Here is a 14,231-nt window from a genome sequence, read left to right as displayed (position 1 = left end):
AAGAGAGATCCGCAGAAGCGAAAATTGCTGAAGGGTTTTAATGAATCAGCGTTCCGCGAATTTCAGAAGATAAGAAAATATTTTTTACTCCGCCAAGAGAGCTTTTTGAGCAATTTGAAGAGGGTTTTCAACGGGTATTGATTTGAGGTAAGTCTCTTGACTAGAAAACACCATTTTATGGAAAAATCAACACTCAAATTCATGAAAGTGGGTAGAAATTATGAAGAACTAGGGCTTGGTTTTTGAAAACAAATTTTTAGGATTTGAAAGGCCATTTGAGCTCCGTTCTCGGTAAACTTTTATATGTACGGACTCGTGGCGAGACGAGGATTCCGTTGGTGTGATTTTTCGGAATTTTTTGAGAAGTGGGCCCGGGGCTCGGGTTTTCCAAAACTTCGTGAATTTTAGTACTTTTCGAGTATTTTTGATTGGGTATGTTTCTTTAACCCATATTTATGTATTCGTTGTGATTTTGACTAGATTCGACGCGCGAGGAGGTCGACTAGGGAAAAGGCATTGCGGACCATTCTACGGCCGGTAAGAGGTGAGTAGTTGGTGTATATGATGGCCTGAGGGTTTGAAACCCGGCTTATCACATTGTGACGCTATTGTAGGGCGTGATTCGCACCCCATGGCAGGTGCGGATTGGTTATGACTTGGGATTGTGACTTGGTCCATCCCGAACAAGAATGTTTCTATATTGGCGACTGATACGCACCCTGTATTGAATATATATGGGCTTATTGCCGTGTTTGGGGCCTTTGCGCGATCTGTAGCATCCTTAGAGGAATGAATGTCATTGTGATAGCATGCTTTGTTAATCATTGATCTCAGTCCTATGTTTAATCACTGTTATGAATGCTAAGTTACTTTTCCTGAAGTTAAATATCTAAAGTATATTCTTCTTAATAAATTTGGAAATTGGGAAATTAATTGAATCTGTTACGTGACTCATATGCATTGGTGGACTGAGTATGGATCGGGCTGCACGCCGCAGCGAATGGTATGATTATATTGCGCTTGGGCTGAAGGAGCCCCTCCGGAGTCTGTACACACCCCCAGCGAGCGCCGTCGACGTTAAATGGATCGGGCTACGCGCCGTAGCGGTCATGTGCATTGCATTGCATCCTTACATTATACTTGATTGATATATTTGGAGTTGTTTTGCTATTGGTTCGCAGTTAAGTGTTGGACTGTTAAGTTTAGCTTTACTTTGTGGCATTTCGGTGGATTTCTTATCTTCGAACAAAATTTATATTTCTTATTACTCACTGAGTTTGGTAGTACTCACCCCCTAACTCCCTGCACCTTGGTGTGCAGATTCAGGTACTTCGGGAGCTGAGTTGAGCTAGCCGCTGGTTTCCAGAGTTCGGGAGTGGTCGAGGTAGCTGCTATGACGTCCGCAGAACCCGACTTCCCTTATCCCTTTATTATTTCCGTACTTCAGAACATACTTATTTCGAGATTCTTGACTCTGTATTAGTTAAGAGGCTCTAGACTCATACCCCAGGTCTTTGGGAGTTACAGTTTATGTCAGTATTTCGTATTGTTTTTTTTTTATTGAGTATTTCAACTATGAGTATTAATATTTGATTTTAAGTATCTGATTAATTGGTTTTGAGCTTTTGTGCTCGGGTTGAGAGGTAAATGGTCGGGTTTTGCCCCAGCATTAGTGTTGGGCGCCATCAACGACCGGGTTTGGGGTCGTGACAAAAAATTTATTTTGTATTACCCAAAATGTCCCACGTTTATAAATGTCCCACGTTTGTTGGAAATGGGAGAAATTTATTCGTTCAATTACTTTATTTTTATAAAACTTGGGCAATTACAAATAAAAAAACTTCCTTCCATGGTTGAAGTCGGCAATTTTACAATTTATTTACGAAGAAAAAGGAGAAAAATCTATATATTATTAAAAAAAGTCTTCACAGGTCATTATCAATCCACACATAATAAAATATACAATAATGAAATAAGAATGTAAAAATAAAACTTTATATTGAAAATAAATTCTATATTTTCTATCTATATATAATAGGAGAGGCAAAACAAGGATAGAATGATAAGTGTCATCACTAAAAAAATTCTAATTCTTAAAACAAAAATATATCTTATATAATAGGAGAGGCAAAACAAGGAGAGGATGATTAAAAAAAATTCAATTTTAAAAAAGCAAAATTGATACTGTATCTTATCATCTAAAAGACAATATGGTAATAAGCTTAATAGCCTGTTTGGGGTTTGTGTTCATTTTTCCTTTAAAAAATTTATTTTGTATTACCCAAAATCTCCCACGTTTATAAATGTCCCACGTTTGTTGGAAATGGGAGAAATTTATTTGTTCAATTACTTTATTTTTTTATAAAACTTGGCAATTACGAATAAATAAAAACTTCCTTCCGTTGAAATCGGCAATTTTACAATTTATTTACGAAGAAAAAGGAGAAAAATTATATATGTTAATTAAAATGAGAGGAAAAAACCTTCACAGGTCAATTATCAATCCACACAAAATAAATATATATAATATAAAATAATCACAAACAAACATAGTAAAGAATGTAAAATAAAACTGTATATTGAAATAAATTCTATATTTTCTATCTATATATAATAGGAGAGGCAAAACAAGGAAAGGATGATAAGTGTCATCACTAAAAAAATTCTAATTCTTAAAACCAAAATATATCTTATATAATAGGAGAGGCAAAACAAGGAGAGGATGATCAAAAAAATTCAATTTTAAAAAAGCAAAATCTATCTATATCAAACAATGATAGGATGATAAGTTTCATCATCAGAAAAATCTAAATTTTAAAAAGCAAAATAAATAATTATAGGAGAGGCAAAACAATGGATATCGATTGCATTTACATATTCATAAAGTAATACCATTCACATGCTTCTTTGTGTATATCGTATTTTCAAGTAATATTTTTTAATAAAAATTATGTTTAATATCTCGCGCAACGCGCGGGTATGAATACTAGTTGTAGAAGAAAAAAATCTTCCTTTCACTATTAAATCGAGGAAACAAACAAAAACTTAAGAAATTCTTTCTTGTGTTTTAAAGAATTTTAAAGAAGGGAAAAGTTTTATGTATTACGTTGATAAAAATGAAAGTATGTAGATAGTCATATATATATATATATATATATATATATATATATATATATATATATATATATATATATATTATATATATATATATATATATATTATATATATTCAAGCATTCACACATGAAAGAAAAAGTCAAAAGCAGAAAGGAAGTACATCACCTGAGATGCATAATTGTAAAATGATGATTAGATGCTTAGCAATTTACTCATCGAACAACGAAAAATCACAAAGAACGATTTTGGATAAATTTTCCCCGGCAAATTTTTCGGTGAAAGAAAAAAGGGAACTATACGTTTTTTCTAATCCAATATATGCAAGAGGAGAAATTTCAGTTAGTTTTTTAAAAGGAAGGGGAGTGGAGGAAGTGGAGTAGTTGGTGATTTTTAATGGTAGTTTCTATTGCTTGAAAAAATTAAAATTTTTGAATTTTGAAAAAAAACGTGTCTTGCAAGAGGAGAAATTCAGTTAGTTTTTAAAAGGAAGGGGAGTGGGGGAACTGGGAGTAGTTGGTGATTTTTATTGGTAGTTTCTATTGCTTGAAAAATTTAAAATTTTTGAATTTTGAAAAAAACGTGTCTTTCACATCTATTTTTAAATAAATTTGAATTTTGAAACTCCAAGAAAGTTGGAGGATTGTCCAAATTTTTTACATGTGTCAATTTAATGTTATGCCACTTGTCATCATAATAGTTCTTTGCCTCTCCTATTATATATTAATAGATTTAAATTTAAATTTTAAAATATTTATTTAGAAATATGACTAATCAAATCACCAAATTTATTATGGTTTGGTACCATGATAATCGGCTTAAAGTATTTGATATATATCGCCTCGCATTTGGCTCATGTCTAGTAGATTATGGATGTATATATAATGATTTGTGCTAATTTGTGGTAGTACTATGTGTAGGAATCATTCGGATGCAATTTGGGACGAAATGGCGCAAATTAGAGTGAAATTAGGAAGAAAAAGCAAAAATTAAAATTTGAGGGCCACAACGAGCGTGGGGCGCTGGCTGTGGCGCAATTTACAGAAGCTAAAAAGTTTGGGCGCCAAGGCCAGCGCCCCACGCTACCCTAGACGCTCGGAACGTAAAGTTGTCCTGTTTCGACTAGGACTCGGTTTATTTTAACCCCAAGATGCCCCCAACTGATATAAAAGCCAACCTAAACCTATTTTGAAGGGGGAACGTGACTTTGAGAGGAGAACAAAAGAGCCAAACTCTCGGGAGCACGGATTTGATCAATTCTTCCATCGCTTTTCTAGTACTTATTGATTTTATGTTTGAAAACCTTATTTTTGATGATTGTATGAACATGAGTGGCTAAGAACCCTATTGTTCTAGGGTCATATGTGAAAACATGAATTTTGATATTTGAAGTTTAATTTGACGAAGTTGATTTTATCATATTGGGTTGTTTATTTAATTCTGTTTTTAATTATTTTGCTGAGTAGCTAACAGTGAAATACTATCAACGAATTTAGAGTTGAACTCGAAGTTGGAACTCTAGATTGCATATAGAATTAAATAGAGCAAGTTCTCGAACCTGGGCATCGGGGAACGGATTCGTAATTAGGATAGACATATACCTAATTGCTTGCTTGGTCGAAATACAGAAATTATAAATGCATTCTTGTTAATCTTAATTGTAATTGCATCACTTAATTATGTTAAATTAATTGTATGATTATATTCTATGCGAGTAAGTATTAGTACCAGATTATTGTTTAATATTGATACTTGTGAGACTTATTTACTATTTTTAACTTCTTTATATAATATCGTGTTGAATTAGATACATTTTAATGCTCTGTTGTTTATACTATAGTATCTTTTATATACTTCTTAGTTTAATTTTACATTATTACTAGGTGGTGAATCGAAAAAATGTATGTATATAAAAGGGACATGTCTATTGTTCTTTTTTGACACTTCATTTCGAACTTTGACTAAGCACAAACTGGAAGCAAAATTCAAATGTCCAACAATGTCACCAACCCAGGATCTTTTTTTTATTTTTTATTTTTATTTTTGGCATTCTCCTGTAAGTTTTACTTTTTGTTTGATAAAGTTTGAACATTGTAGACTTTCTTTTTTCAAGCTTCCTTTAGATTCTTCGAAGCAAGTTGTGTTTAATGAAAGATAGACTACTCCACTTTGGTACAGGAATTTGGTGACTAATAACACAAAGAAATAGTGAAAACATAGAATAATGGATTTAATTCAAATTCTTAAATATACATACAAAATGAAATACTGGACCACGTAATTGTACCACAAATCAAACTAAATGTAAATCTAGCCAACTAAATTAATTTCTTTTTCTCCACACCTACAAATGGGATGTTAAGAACATTCTTATTTAACCACTTTCTCAGGTAACTATTGAATTGGAAATTTTAATTAATTTCCACATTTTAATTACTTAATCACATATTAATCAATCTGTCTGAAACTTGAGACTGGCTTTAATCCATGTTTTAAAGCTGCCTCCCAAACTAAGTCAATTCTGTGTACATCAATAGCTCCAACTTCATGGTGTTTCCAGCCTTCCAATGAATGAACCACTCCTCCTGCATGGCATGCATGGACTACCCCTCTTTCCATCGTGTACTGTTTAATTATTTATCCCAAACAAAAAAATACTTGTAAGAATTAATACAGAGAAAATATATATTTGCGGTTAACTTTTGGGTGTTTCAAAAAGTTCTACTAAAGGTATACACTAAAATAGAGGAGCTTTTGAGAAAATTGACCACCACATTAAATGTTGCGGTGGAGAGTGAATTGGTAAGTATTACTCCATCCTTAATAAGAGATTTCGGTTGGGTACGAGCCTCGTGTATGGAGTCGCTTTTCATAGAGTGTGCTTTATCCCTAAAGTGGGACTTTCTGGCCAGAATCCAAATTACTCAGGCCCAAAGCGGGTACTGGATACCGATAGTAAGAAAAAAAGAAGAAGAGAAAATTAAGATAGGTATACCTCACAAGATCCAAGTCCTTGAACATCCAGAGGCAATCTCATGGCAGCAAGATCACCATAAGTACAGTCACTTCTAAAGGGCAAGACAGGAGGTACCACAAACTGGTGGAAATGTGCTCCTACTGGTGCAAAATTCTGCTCTCTTGGAGTTATCCATTTTCCAACTATCCATGTCTATAAATATCACCAACCAAAACAATCATCTTAACAGTAAGAAAAATAATGATAATCATATCTGAATTATTTTGATGAAACTTTTCAGAATTAATAATTATGCAAATAAGACGTTATTACCTTGCAGTTTTTTGCTGCCTGATACTTTGTCACTTTGACTAGGTACTTTTGGTATTCAGCAGGAGCTTCCTTTTGGATCTTTTGAAATCTTTCAGTTGATGAAGTTAGCATCTGCAAATTTGAATAACATATTCAATGATTAATTGAACAAATAATTTTTCCAAATTCTTGATTAATTTTAGTATTATGACTATATTGATTAGTAGTAATTCTTGTGCTTAGACGCAATAGGAAAACCAAATGGTATTTATTATAAATGATGACGAATGAAAAAAGAATTTGCATAAGATGGAGCAATCCAGAATTCCCTCAATAGTTTAATTTAGTTTCAAGTACAAATTAAAGATCAATGCACAACTTTAAAGCCAAAAAAAGGCTAGACATGGCTAAATATAAAGCCAAAAAATGGAAAAAATTAAATTTCAAAAGGGAAGTAAAAATTATGATACTTACAAGCACACGAACTTGTCTTGTGCAAAGATAAAGAGCAATAGCTCGTCCAAGTTTAGAGGTGGCTCCAGTTAAGAAAACCTCAGTGATGTCATTTGGAATTTCTTTAAGGATAACAGCTGCAGTTAAGGTATTCCCATGTACAACCCTTACTCTAAGGTTAGGATGCTTGTTCACAAATAGTGTCCCTCCTCCATTTAGTGCCTCATTCTGCATATATAACAACAATCCAAAATCAGTGCTATTATATAATCAATGACATTTGCCGTTTGGTGCATGCACCAGGTTCGTGTTTACACAAAACCAATAATAACATGATATGCGTCTTTTGCATATTCTTTTATCACTTAACTATGGTAACTAAATGTATATTTTCACCTTATTGATTACGTAATCGTGGTAAAGTGTGAATATCAAGCGTGGATAAGTTTTTACACGGCAAATGGTACCTTGTTTAATGCAGCAAGGCTGATGACTTTGACTCCCAATCTATCAGCTCTAAGAATTGCTTGCTCTATTTGTTTATTAATGCCTTGTGCTGCAAATGGCAAGAAATACTGCCACACAAATATTCACAACATAAACAAAGTTGAAAACCGCAACTTAATAAAAGGGAAGACCGGTGCACAAAGTAACCCCGTTCACGCAGGGTTTGGGGAAGGGTCACACCCCAAGGGGTGTGATGTAGACAGCCTACCTAACGCAAGCATTAGTAGCTATGAGGATTGAACCCGTGACCTATAAGTCACAAAACCACAACTTAATAAATAGGGAAAACAATAGTAAACGTACAAACCTGGAAACCAAAGCGAGGGACGACCCAAGTTTGGTGCAAGTAGCCTCTGAGGTAGTAAAAAGTGTTCAAGAAGGGTTTGGAGTAGAGCCACATTACAAGCATGGCAAGAAAAGAGAGAGGCAATAAGGGTATTAAGAAGAGCTGTGTGCTGAAAGGAGTTGAACTAAATGATCTGAACATATAGGGTACGTGCAATGCCGATGTCATGTCTACTACGTGAGCCAAGAACACAAAATCTGGCACCCTCCCATTTTTACCTGAAATATAGTAGTATTAGAAAGAATTAACTTAATAGTGTCTACCTAGCCGTTTAGACTAAAAATAGCCGGCGGGCGTATAATATATATGTACAATATGTGTATAACTGTGTATAATCTATGTATACCAATTCAAGAATGTAAACCGTAAATCCGGCTAACTATTTATATACGCCAGTTTGACAACCAACATAAAAATAATGAAAAATTTATGATGATTAACAATAATCAAGTTGAATCAAAGTTTTATTCCTTTTTAACATTTTTTCCCTTCACCCTCATTCGGGAGCATTGATAGTGTTGTTATTTAGTTTTTAGAGAAAATGACACTGTATAGCCGCTGTAAAAATAATAGCTGAAAAATATATATAATTTGTATATTTTTTGTATATATACACATTACATATGTTATATACAAAAATTATGCACTTTTTCGGCTACCGAATATAAATAGTTCCTAGCGCGGGCTAAAATTATTAATAAGTTGTGAATTATTAATTCGATAGTAGATATATGTACTCTCCACTAAATCAAGTTTCTCTGTGCAATTAGAAGTATTATGACAAGCAAGCGTACAATTTTATTGTCTTATATATCCACCTTTTCCATTTGGTAAGACATGTCGAGTACAAGATATTTTTCACTAATCAACCTTTAAAGTACTTTAAATTATTGGGGTTTCAGCAACTACCTGCATCTAACTTCGAGCTAAATTTTAGCCTAGATAAATCAGTACATTAATTTCAAAAAATTATTCAGCATAGTACACTCTGCCCAAAAGCTAGCAGGTATAGACAAACTTAGATTTTCACAGAACTATTGTGCACTGATAAAGTTAGACATCTTTTCTAAAATAGGACAACAGGACTACAGAGTTGCTAAAAAGGGCATGTACTACTCCCTCCGTTTCAATTTATGTGAACCTGTTTGACTGGGCACGGAGTTTGAGAAAAAATGAAGACTTTTGAGATATGTGGTCCTAAACAAGTCAAAAAGGGAGTCCGGTTCACGAGGTTCTACCACTGCAGGGCCCAGTTGCCATTCTCCCATTACTCAAGTCGTCCAAGGGACAGTGAAGTTCGGAAGCAAGGGACATGCCGAACACCTACCTTTCCTACCCCTAGACCCGGTATGGAAAGGGAGTAAGGTAATTCATCATCAACCACCTTGGGGTGATCTCGTAGTTCCTACGGGGTTGAGATGATGGAGGTATGGTTATAAAAGTTTCTCATTAAGGGTAGAATTGTAAGTTTAAGCAAAATTATTACCAAATTTAAAAAGGGTTCATTCTTTTTGAAACGGACCAAAAAGGAAATAGGTTCATTACTGTATATCATAAAGTTGAGACTTGAGATGGATTCATTACTGTACTGTAGTAATAGATGTGACCACACATACTGCGTTTCATATTTCAAATCATATATACGTTGAATAATTAAATGACATTTGTTTCTAGGATATTGATTATAAATTATTAGATTGGCCAGAAATGTTTACCTGATTCAACACTTGTTTTTGTGTGCATGTCCCATGATTTTGGGTTAAGAGTGTTCCCTAGCACATCAAAAAGTGGCATAAATAGGCAATAATTTGTTCCTATCTCTGTGTGGTGTAGGTTGTGGTACCTGTCAATATAAAGAAGAAAGTATTAAATTTCGATACTACTCACTCTGTTTCAAATTAGACGAGGTGCTTTTCTTTTTAGTCTGTTTCAAAATAAATAACACATTTATAAATTTGAAAATAATTCAACTTTAAACTCTTCATTTTACCCATTTTACCTTAATGGGAAGCTTTTATAACCACACAAATGTCATGGCTCTACAAACCTTTTATCCCTTAACCTTTTAAGACCACAAGTGTCAAAAATCTTTTTTGTTTTTTTTTTCTTAAACTCCGTGTCGAGTCAAGCTAACTCATCTAAATTGAAACGGAGAAAGTAATATGAAATTAGAAGAAGCATTGACTTACGTTGGAGTGTAAAGAAGATACTTCATAAATGGAAAAGCTAGAAAGAGCTGATGAGGAATAATCTCAAAATTGCAATGCCCCAAACATCTTAAGAAATCAAAGACCAATACATAGCCATAGATTATAGCTACTGATCCATATCCCATGAGACAAGACCCTAGAATTGGAATTCCAATCACTCCACCTAATAGAATTTGCTCCAAAAATGTTGCATGACCAGCTGAATATCCAAAAAATGAAAAAAATGCTAATTAATAACTATAAATTTCAGTGTCAAGAAATGTTATAAAACTTAAATTATATATACTATATTTCTTTTACCTGTAAAAGGTTGAGGTATAGCTGAAGAATGATGAAGTGAATGATAATGGCTGAAAAGATAACTTCCATGGAAGCACTTATGTAAGCAGTAGTAAAGGGGTTCTGAAATTACTATATGAAGGATTGTGATCACCACTAATCCACTTAAATCCCATATAGGAAGATTAACAAGGTTTGGTAACATGTAACATGCTAAAGTAGCCATTAGAGCATGAAGAAGTACAAAATTATCCCTGAAAAATAATTATTAATATTAGTCAAAAGATTTAGAAATTAAAAGAAGTATGTGTAAATTCAGATGATTTTCAAGACTGACTATATACCAGTCCCATTCATTGTCAATCTGCTTAAAATCAACCCCTTGTTTAATAATCCGACGGTTTCGAGTTAAGAACAACATGTTACTGAAAGAAGACCATAGTTGATACATGAAACCTCTAAGTGAACATAATATGAGAACATGTAGACACCAAGTTGCCCAAATGCTGTCTTCTTGATATCTTGAGTACATCACTTTTGCAACAAATGGTCCATACAGTAAATACTGTTCCAATAATAATAAACAAATAAAACACAAAACATTAAATATCCAAACGTTAAGGCGGAATACATAGACAGACACTTAAACTTTGTCATTTTCGGGAAAACCAAAGAGGAAGAGCAAAAGGAGGGAAACAAAGGACAATAATGATAAATAGAGTACAGTCAAACCTCTCTGTAACAGCTCGTTTGTTCTGATGTTTTTTGGCTGCTATAGTGAAGTATTGTTATAGAGGACATATATTATAACATAACATAAAAATCGGTTCCGAAAAAAGCTTGATTTTTGTAGTGAATGACTGTTGTATAGAGATGACTTGATTGTATTAGTTTTAAGTTGATCATCAAGCTGGTTAGAAAAGGGTTTTAGCAATATGTACCTTGAAACTTCCCAAGTTCTGCCATGGCCAAGATGACAATGGAGCTTCCATATTTATGAAAAATAACTCAATTATTTTTTCTTCTCTGCTTCTTCTTCTTCTTCTGTTTTTGTAGCTAGTAGAGATCCCAAGACAAGAGAGGAAGTATGGTTTATATGGAAGTGACAACTTCTCAACTATTGTACCTATATTCTTGGAAGAACATGGGCTAGTCTTGAATATATATAGGTGATGTAAAGAAAGAAATAAGGAAAGCTAAAGAAAGAAGAATTTTCTTGAATTCTACGACTTATTAGTTAGTTAGCTAAATTTGATTTTAATGTACAGTTGAGCGCTCTCTCACTCTTTTTCATACACATGTACACACAGAAACTGTATCATGGATCTGTCCATCTTTTTCTATTTTCCAACCGAATGACGGTCGTTGACCTGTGAATATAATTGCGCCAATTAATTTGTACTCATAATAATGGTTGCATTTTAATATTGAGAATGATCTGGGGATTTAGATTAATAAAAACGGTAAAACAAAAACGTATTTTTTTACTTGAATTGCTAAAATAGGTAAGTAAAAGTAAAAACTATATTTTTAATATAATGGACAAGTAAAAACTAAAAGGAGGAAGTATATACTTTAGAGCGGTCGCCTGAGAAGCATGGGCAACTATATTTGGGTTGTCTTGCCCACATCTTTGCTATGTGGCTTGAACTTTGACTTTATTTGTTTCATTTTGTATAAGATATTTTATCCGATATAGAATTTAACGAAAAAACGTAACTTTTAGAGACAATACCAAAATACTTTTAGAACTTGTGATCTTATATATGATACGACACTTTTAATGATTATAAAAACATATCATTTAGATTTAGATGAGAACATTTAAAATTAAATTGTTTTAACATATACTTAGGAAGATGTTATTTTTATTTTGAATATAAAAAACGAAAAGAAAAAGAGTGTAACTATCAACAATTCGACTAAGTGGAATTGGATTATAGGAGAGTTTTTCACGTCTAATCATGTCCTAAATTTAAGGGATCACGACATGACCAAGATAATTGCATGGAATGCAAAAGACAATTACGATACGTTTTGTTATTTTATTTTTTAACAATTAAGATGACAGGTTAGTGGCCTCTAATCTTGATTTGGGAAGTCTAAATTAGGAGAGAAGTATTATGTGATCAAGTCCAGCCTAAATTTGGAAACTTCCCTCGTGAGCCTTGACCTTTCTTACCAGCACCCACCTTCCCAAAAGAACTGATTATAGAGAACTTCAAAGGTTACAGGTTCGAGCCGTGAAAAGTTTCTTGATGAAATGCAGGATAAGGTTTCGTACAATAGACTCTTATGGTCCGGTCCTTCCCCGGATCCCGCATATAGTGGGAGCTTATTGCACCGAACTGTCCTTTTTTTCAAAGTTTAAATCAACCTTTTAATTTTGCAACTGACTCATGTAATTAAAATCAATCTTTTAATTTGCGAGTGATTCATTTAAGGTTAAAATCAACATTTTAAGTTCAAACTTTTCTAGTATCTATAATTCTAATCTCTATTATCTTTTAATATAACTGTAAAATAAGATCATTATTCAGATTAGTGGTGGCAAATGAATAAATAAATTATAGTTATCTTCTATATTATTCACTAAAAATAGGTTGGATAATGAACTTTTTAAAAGTGGATCAAATATGTATAAGATCCGTTTGAAAAAAGAGATTAAGAATTCTTCCAAAAGTGATCATATTCAAAAGACCATGGATAACATGGATATTCATATTATCTGCCGGTTAACCCATTTTTTATTTGTATTATACATGGATCGATCGGATCCAGTGAATTAAAGAACTTTCAGATCCAAATAAAGAATTTTTCTCTTCGAAGTACTAAGACATGAGGAGGAGGGAGGGCAAATATGATATTGTAAAAAAAATTATTTAGTATTCATGTTTGCATGTTCCAATTTTTTATTTTTTTATTTTTCATTTCATTTCTTTATGGGTGGAAATTAGTTGTAACACTTATGAATATTGTTCACCGTCCTTGACCTAAATTTTGTAATATCCAACTACTGTTATGGTCACCTAAGTTTTGATAAAAAAAAAAAAATATTGGGAGCGGACTCCTCTAATTGATCATGTTAGAGGAAGGTGAACCGGCCATGTATATAGATTGCATGGGGCTCATCACCTGCATTTATTTTCAAAACTGTATGGATCAGAACTGTTTCGAAAAAGAAAAAATGACATTTATACAAATAGCCGGCGGATTCGTTATTCGTTTTTTAATATCACTACCTAGAAATCCGCCTAAAAGCGACCGCAAAAAGCGACCAGAGTTGGTCGGTTTTAGGCTAAAAAGCGACCAAAAGCGACCAAACGGACCTGGTAGCTATATTGATGGTCTCTTTTATTTAGGGACAAAGTTGGTCGCTAATTACGCGCCAACTTTGGTCTCTAAAGCTAAATGGACCAAATATTCCGGATATTGACTATAGAGACCAACTTTGGTCGCTTTATTAATTTAATAATATAAATTTGGCGACAAAAGTTGGTCTCTAAATATAATACTTTTTTTTATTTATTTATTATTAATCATTAAGAAGCGACCACTTTGGTCTCTAATCCAAATAATTATATTTTAAAATCTGAAAACTAGAGACCAGCGTTGGTCGCTTTTTTAATTCAATATTTATTTTATTTTAATTAAACTAGCGACCAACTTTGGTCCCTAAATACATGAATTTAATTTATTTTTTTATTTTTAGCGACCCAAACTTTGGGTCGCTATATCACCAGAAATTTTATTTTTTTAATGAAATAGCGACAAGTTTGGTCGCTTTTTTGTAGAAATCTGGGTAAATACGACCAACGTTTGGTCGCTATTCTCCCAGAAATTTATTTTTTTTGAACGTGAAAAGCGGCCAAATAGAGACCAAAGTTGGTCGCTTTTTCTGTGTATTATTTGGCAGAAACTGCCTGTTTTGGCAGCTACAACCACCTGCCAGTCATACCAAAACCCTAACAAGCAACAACAACAACAATTCAAACAACAATTCCAATAAGAATACCAACAAACCCCAAACACAACAACAACAACACAAAAAACAA

At 33.2% G+C, this 14,231-nt stretch overlaps 1 protein-coding gene across 1 annotated transcript; it reads right to left on the bottom strand.

Annotated features, from left to right (window-relative positions):
- Positions 1 to 5,319: 5,319 nt before the first annotated feature.
- LOC109216600 (protein ECERIFERUM 3-like) lies at positions 5,320 to 11,337 on the bottom strand. Its single transcript, XM_019380769.1, has 11 exons — positions 11,118 to 11,337; positions 10,521 to 10,741; positions 10,198 to 10,430; positions 9,877 to 10,096; positions 9,403 to 9,530; positions 7,649 to 7,905; positions 7,302 to 7,409; positions 6,856 to 7,062; positions 6,403 to 6,513; positions 6,109 to 6,282; positions 5,320 to 5,738 (listed from the first exon to the last, which is right to left on the bottom strand). The coding sequence occupies exons 1-11, from the start codon at positions 11,166 to 11,168 to the stop codon at positions 5,562 to 5,564; spliced, it is 1,887 nt and encodes a 628-aa protein (XP_019236314.1). The 5' UTR covers positions 11,169 to 11,337; the 3' UTR covers positions 5,320 to 5,561.
- Between the last annotated feature and the right edge of the window lie 2,894 nt (positions 11,338 to 14,231).

Source organism: Nicotiana attenuata, unplaced genomic scaffold, assembly GCF_001879085.1.
Source record: "Nicotiana attenuata strain UT unplaced genomic scaffold, NIATTr2, whole genome shotgun sequence".
Lineage (NCBI taxonomy): Eukaryota > Viridiplantae > Streptophyta > Magnoliopsida > Solanales > Solanaceae > Nicotiana > Nicotiana attenuata.
This window is presented reverse-complemented; position numbering and strand designations above follow the sequence as displayed.

Excerpts from the sequence above, each read along its gene's own strand:
- LOC109216600 (XM_019380769.1), bottom strand. The coding sequence starts at position 11,168 with ATGGAAGCTCCATTGTCATCTTGGCCATGGCAGAACTTGGGAAGTTTC. Across the intron at positions 9,531-9,876 it reads TATCTTCTTTACACTCCAAC|GTACCACAACCTACACCACA; the intron begins GTAAGTCAATGC and ends TTATATTGACAG. Across the intron at positions 7,063-7,301 it reads GCCTTGCTGCATTAAACAAG|AATGAGGCACTAAATGGAGG; the intron begins GTACCATTTGCC and ends TTATATATGCAG.